The 6,674-nt window shown below is 40.0% G+C and overlaps 1 protein-coding gene across 1 annotated transcript; it reads left to right on the top strand.

The window, feature by feature from the left end:
- The first annotated feature begins 334 nt into the window (after nucleotides 1–334).
- LOC308123381 (C-type mannose receptor 2-like) lies at nucleotides 335–4,323 on the top strand. Its single transcript, XM_080485843.1, has 9 exons — nucleotides 335–423; nucleotides 585–627; nucleotides 859–1,026; nucleotides 1,588–1,812; nucleotides 2,031–2,130; nucleotides 2,229–2,464; nucleotides 2,802–3,059; nucleotides 3,491–3,570; nucleotides 3,697–4,323. The coding sequence occupies exons 1-9, from the start codon at nucleotides 421–423 to the stop codon at nucleotides 3,751–3,753; spliced, it is 1,170 nt and encodes a 389-aa protein (XP_080341969.1). The 5' UTR covers nucleotides 335–420; the 3' UTR covers nucleotides 3,754–4,323.
- Nucleotides 4,324–6,674: the final 2,351 nt, after the last annotated feature.

The following is a 6,674-nucleotide window of genomic DNA, read 5'->3' as shown; positions in this document are numbered from 1 at the left end:
TCTTTAAAAAGTGCCTAAAAACACATTTGTTTGCCAAAACATTCTAGTCTAATCGACCCACGCTGCCGACTGTCGACATTTGTTGTGTTTTTAAGATGTTTTTTTCTCTTATCTGTTTTTAATTGTTTTTACTGTGAAGCACTTTGTGACTCCGTGTCTGTGAAAAGCGCTAAAGAAATAAAATTTACTTACTTACTTACGTACTTACTTATTTACATACTCTCAGGTGTGCAGCTCAGCTCCAGTGCAGGTCTTGTTGACTCCTCCCAGCACACAGACACACGAGGAAGAAGAAAAAACACAGAATATACAGCAGCAGAGCGACACTTTGTTCAGTCACAGCTGCTGAAAACTGATAGGAGCCAAACCAGCCTTTAGTCACTGTCGGTGTTCCCAAGAGCTCCGGAGGTTACAGAGACAATGGTGAGTCCAGTATATTTTAAAGGTTATTTTTAGATTAATATTAATTATTTTATGACACGTTTCCTAATGTTCCATATCAGATGTGGCGTGTACATGAATAATGTGATCGGGAATTAAGCTTTAAAATGAAAGAATACTTTTTTTTTTGCATCTTTTCAAAGGTTTACCTCATGGAGAGGGGACTGGTGCTTTTTGTTCTCACAGGTTGGTGCAATTTTAAAAAGGCAATTACATCTGTAGCTCATGTTTCTAAAGTGTTGCTGCACCTTGTTAGGATGACAAGGCCCCTGAAGAGGATTGGTGTGTTTCAGGAGAAAACAGGAAGCAAAGGGGATGGAAAGAAAAACATCCAAACAGGAAAATAGTGACAGATGAAGAGCAAATCAAACGGAGCATACTTTTGATTAATACATTGTATATTCTGTTTTGCTTTAGGAGTGATCACCAATGTAGGTTTTGGCCAAACTCACTACAACTTTGTAAATACTCCACTGAACTGGACAAACGCTCAGCGTGTGTGCAGGGATGACTTCACTGATCTGGCCACTATTCAAAGTGCAGCTGACGTTGATGCAGTTGGAAACACAACTTCGAGCGATACTGGTGAGTCCTGAATACTTGCACCGTATTTGACACACACTGTTGTGGCCAGTCTTTCGTCCCAAACATCTAAATTTAGAGTTGCACATTGAGGAGATTTTCGACTCGCAGAAAGTAAAAAACACTCACAGAGAGATTTTCCAGGTTTCACAATAAAGATGTACTATTTATTTAAACAAACAAAAAATATTCTCTGTGGTTTACTTTCTTAAATAATACAAATACTTAACATAAATTCTAGTTTGTACAGGCTTGTGTGCCTGCGGTAGAAAAACCATCACTCCCTCCTCCTTCCACACTCACAGCTTCACCTCCTCCTGATTCTAAGGAGGAAGGCCTGACGAGGAGGAGGAGAGATCCATACATTTCTAATGATCAAAATAACTAAAAAACAAACAATAATAGGAAAACTTTAAATAGTATTTCTTATCATCACTTAAGTTTGCACCAATTTGACAAAGAACATTTATAGTCTCAAATGGCTCCAACACACACAGAATAATCCACAATGGCAAGTTTCAATTGTCTTGTTTTTGACCGAATCAACATCTTTTATTTGAGCAGGAAAAGCCTGGATTGGTCTTCATGATGACTTGCAAAACAGCTGGATGTGGTCCTTAAATGACAGCAGCTTCTATGGCGAGGGAGAGGCGACGTATAGAAATTGGTACAGTGGTCAGCCTGACAATTATGATGGAAGAGAAAACTGTGGAGAATTTGGGAGGTCATACAATGACAAATGGAATGACGGGCCTTGCAGTTACAATCGTCGGTCTGTGTGCTTCAGTGGTGAGTTTTTTTGAAGAGTAACATTTTAAAAGCATTACTTTTTGACAAGAGCTTCCAGAAATGTCAATACTTCAGGCTGTGTGTAAATGTGTTGAATAAGTCACTGCCTTAGAAACTACTGTCAAATATTCAGCTTTTTATTTTATTTTGATTCACAGCAAATAGTAGAAGAACTCATTCTTTGTTTATTAAAGAAAAAAAAGTGTCTATATTTCCAGGTACATGGAATGGAAAAGCAACCTTTGTTTGGATTGAAACATTAAGAAATTGGACAGAAGCTCAGAGGTTCTGCAGAGAGAACTATGTCGATCTGGCCAGGTACCGTATGAACTCACTAATTTGTTCATTCCATCCATGAATCAGTGAATTTGTTTTCCATACAGTACGGTGCAGATCTGCTACTCTTCCCTCCACAGCATACGAAACGAGGCTGAAAATGAACTGGTCAAGAGAGTCACAGGTGACAACCATGTGTGGATTGGTCTGTATCGGCGAAAAGTTTGGTCTGATGGGAGTGACTCTCTATATCGAAACTGGGAGAACAACCAGCCCAACACTACAGGCGAGACGTGCGTCGCTACATCATTGGAGTCAGGACTGTGGTCAGATGAAGACTGCTCCATCCAACGGCCTTTTGTCTGTTACACAGCAAGTAATATATATGTTATTTTTACTACTAAATACTGCATGCTTGTGGCGTGGAGATCCCACAATAAGACTTATTCCATCCTTGCAAATTCTTATTGCAAAAACAATGTTTTCATAAACTCCATTTACAAATATTTGAAAGAATCAGTGACTCATCTCTCGGCACGTCACTGGATTACAATGCAAATGTTTGAACGATTTACATAAACCTGTTATGCAACAATAGTTTATATGTATGTTGTATTAAATTGGTGCTTCTATAAACACAAGATACAAACATGTTTGGTCATTCTGTTTCACTTCTGCCACTGATAGTAAGTAAGTTGTTCTGTGGTTCTCAGCTCCAGCTCATGTAGAAGACTTCAGGTCAACAGGACAAAATCAGACCAGCGTCACTCTGCAGTGGAACAAAGTGAACAACAACATCAGCTTCATCCTCCAGTTTAATGGTACCGAGACAAACATCAGAGCACCAGATGGAGACGGACCAGTAACTCACACAGTCTCATCTCTCTCTGCTGCAACTGAGTACACATTCACTGTCTTCTCTGTGTTTGGGAGCGTCAGAAGCGGCGGAGTCAGCATTAATGCAGTCACTGGTAAGACGTCTTGACTCGTGTCATCAAACAGATGAACGATAGAAAAACAAAATACTTTAGTGAAAAAACAGTTTTTTTGTTGTTTTTCTTCCCTCATCCCTGAGTTATACAGTCAAGCAACACATGTTAAAGTTAAGTTACTGTTAAATGTACATACAGAATTTCTAAGTATAATGAATGCCGTCTTTCCGTTTACTTCATTCCATGTAAACCTGACTGCTTGACACTTCTTACAACAGAGGGACCCTGTAAGTATGCTTTTCTTTCTTTGTAATTGAGATTTTTCTTTTCCAGAATCTTTTCATCGGCTCCTGATCACAGGAATACCTCAAACCATACACCTACAAAGTGCAACCTGATGTGTTTTATCCAGGCACAATGTGAACGCGTTGGGTTTTGTTTTGTGAGCTTCTCTGTTTTTCTGTCAACAGATTATGTCTATAGGTTCAAAGTCAGTTTCAGTTCAAGTGGTGAACTATCACAACATGAAAAGGAGGCTCTTTTGGACCAGGTGGGACTAATATCAGTTAACATTTTAGTATTAACTATCATTTATCTTTCATTATTCTTTTGAAAAAAAATAAAAAATTTAATTCCTAATATGGACATATTTTCTGCGTGTGTTGTTGTTGTTCAGCTCATCGAGAAGTACGGCCTGCCACCCCAGTCTGTGAGGAATAAGTCTATTACTTGAAACTACTGGATCCAACTGGAGACGCACATGGAAGGATTTCAACCTTTTACATTCAAAGTCACTTTCCAGGGGAATTATATGATATATAATAAATGCATAGCATCCCTTTGTGTAATTAATGTCACTGCAAGAGTGGCAGGGATGAGTTTTGATGAAGCTATTTCCACTTTTCTGTCATCGTTAAATCATTTCCATATTATTGCTCAGGTCTGTCCTCTCGTCCTGACTCTCTATATTGTTCACACAAGTTAAAAAAGGCGACATTATGCAGGGATGTTGTCTGTTTGTCTCGTGGATTCTTGGATTTGTGATTTTGCTTTGCCATTTTGATTTTGTTCTGTGGATTGTTGCACCTTTGCATGGTGGTGGTGAAATTTGAGAAAGCTTCCTTGAAAGCGATTGACAAGCGCTTGAGCGTGATTATAGTGACATCTGCTGGAGTTTTGCATGTACTGCACGTCAGAGGAAGCTTTGACCAGGGATCATAATTTCATGACTGTGACTGGTCTCATCCTTTCATCTTTCATTTCAGTTCTTGATTTAAAATAAATAAATAGTTGTTTTCCAACCAAACTTGTGTCACTGTAGTAAATCACATTGAAGATCTTTATTTTCTAAAGAATAACTTCGACAGTCTTTCACTCTGGCCTCCACCTTTTCTCACTATACTGCTCTGGCTATGTGAGAAAACCCACACATACACAGGGATAACTTGCAAACGGTGCACAGAGTCAGTGTGGAGGAATACTGCCAATGCAGATCCCCCAAAACAAACTTTTTTGTAGGTATCCTTTTTTTTTTTTTATGCTTTTTATCTGTCAGTCATTCATTTGTTTACCACCATCAAAGAAATGCAGCGTTACATCATTGCATGCCAAGGCCTGATTGCTTCATCAATAAAGAAATGACAGTATTTTCAACAGAAGTTACCAGTTTTGGGTGCTTTCAATTCGCACCACAAGTCCTTTTGTTGCCAGTCTAACTAAAGAAAGACACGAGTCAGGTTTCTTAAAAATTGATTATCAAACTATATTGAAGTGCGGTAAGCAAGCAATATTCTCAATTTACAGAATTCTGGGTCCTGGTTCCTACTCTAAACCGAGTGACGTGAACTGCGAGCATGTCTGCCGATGCAACATGTGTATTTATGCATTCTTCTGCCCACAGGGGCAGGACGGTCCAGATGGTGAGTCACGGGGTCACCGCAGGGTTAGCTGAGGTTTGCAGGATTTCACGAAGCCAGGCTGGGTCAAGGGGTACTTGAGGGCGGTCATCAAAAGGGACCAGTTGTGACGGGTTTCCTCTGATTGTAGTCTAGGTTTCGATCCCCCCACTCAAGTTCCTGTTTCACAGGCTTTGTCTCCTCCAAACACTGAGATAAGCACATTTTACAGGCAGCATCCTGCAACCATAAACTAAAGTTGTTTCTCATTAGAGCTGACCTCAGCAGATTGTTAGTCATGCGCTAAGCAAATTTCCTCAGAGCAAGTTAGTATCTTTCACACAGTTTTAAGGCAGAGCAGTTATTTTAAGAATAGAATCTCTTAACACCAGGTAAAGTCACTTTAGGAATGCTGTAGAAGGAAAGAGCTTGCAAACTTTGTTCTTCAATTACAGTATTGATCATTTATACACATATACAACCATATAAGTCAAAAGCAAGCGAGGACAGAAAAAGAAAAAAGATGAAGCTATACAGCAATGAACAATTCCCCTCTTCTAGATCCTTATTCAGAGTTTAAATTAAATTCCAGTTTATTGTCATATGCAAATCACCAAACCTGTTTCCCCTGTACGAGGAAATTCTTCTTCTGCTGTTCACAGAGAATGCCAGCAGCAAAATAGCATGTGAAAGAAAACGGTGCAAAATAAGTCAATGACTATCTACAATACATAAATAGAAAGTGGTGCAAGAATAGGTGAAGAAATGTTTATGTACAAATAGAAAAACTAGAGTCAAAAGATGCAGCATGAAGCATGTACAAGCAGTCTTGTGCCAAACGTGTTGTATGAGGCAGAAGGAAGAAGGATCTTCTCATTTTCACCGCTCAGAAAAATAAAGGGAAGACTAAAATAACACATCCGACGGATGTTCTCCTGAGGGACATTCTCCTGAGGGATGTTCTCCTGAGGGACGTTCTCCAGAGGGATGTTCTCCTGAGGGACGTTCTCCTGAGGGATGTTCTCCTGGGGGATGTTCTCCTGAGGGATGTTCTCCAGAGGGATGTTCTCCTGGGGGACGTTCTCCTGAGGGATGTTCTCCTGAGGGATGTTCTCCTGAGGGACGTTCTCCTGGGGGATGTTCTCCTGAGGGATGTTCTCCTGAGTTCTCCTCCCAGACTTGGATCAAAGCATCAGTGCAATCCTTTTTGTTTGTTGTTTGTTTTCAGTTTCGTCATGACCATGTGTTAAACTAGGCTATTTTCATTTATTTTTATTTGTGCATGAGGGTGAATTTTCACTCTTTCACTTTAATAAAGTTGCCGGCCTGCATGCAATTCCTGTCCTGACCATTGAAGTGTGGGGGCGCTAGTCTTAAACGTCATTAAAGGAGACATATCATGCTTTTAAATCCTTCCTTTTTACATATAAATCATACAGTTGTGGTCTATATAAAGCGGAACTGCAATGCTTGGGTCTGAATTCCTCATTATTAGAGCTCCACAGGCCCCTTTTCTACCCCTTTTCTGATGTGCTTCTGAGAGCAACTCGTTTTGGGGCGGTCTCTTCAAATGCAAATGAGACACTTCCTACCCCGCCTCCTCTCCAGGTTGCAGAGGTGACACTCGGTTCAACGCCACCCTGTTCGGCCATCTTTGTAGTTTGATAGAACAGATACAATTATCTAGCGGCGCAGAAACTTTCTATTCACACATTATTTACAAAATGTCAACAAGGGAAGATTTGTCCATCCAGCCATA

Source organism: Lipophrys pholis (assembly GCF_963383615.2).
Source record: "Lipophrys pholis genome assembly, chromosome: 18".
Classification (NCBI taxonomy): Eukaryota; Metazoa; Chordata; class Actinopteri; order Blenniiformes; family Blenniidae; genus Lipophrys; species Lipophrys pholis.
Note: the sequence above shows the minus strand (reverse complement) of the source record. Positions and strands in the feature narration are given on the sequence as shown.

Coding starts and splice junctions, on each gene's coding strand:
- LOC308123381 (XM_080485843.1), top strand. Junction 2,465..2,801: donor TTTTGTCTGTTACACAGCAA/GTAATATATATG, acceptor TGTGGTTCTCAG/CTCCAGCTCATGTAGAAGAC. Junction 3,571..3,696: donor AGGAGGCTCTTTTGGACCAG/GTGGGACTAATA, acceptor GTTGTTGTTCAG/CTCATCGAGAAGTACGGCCT.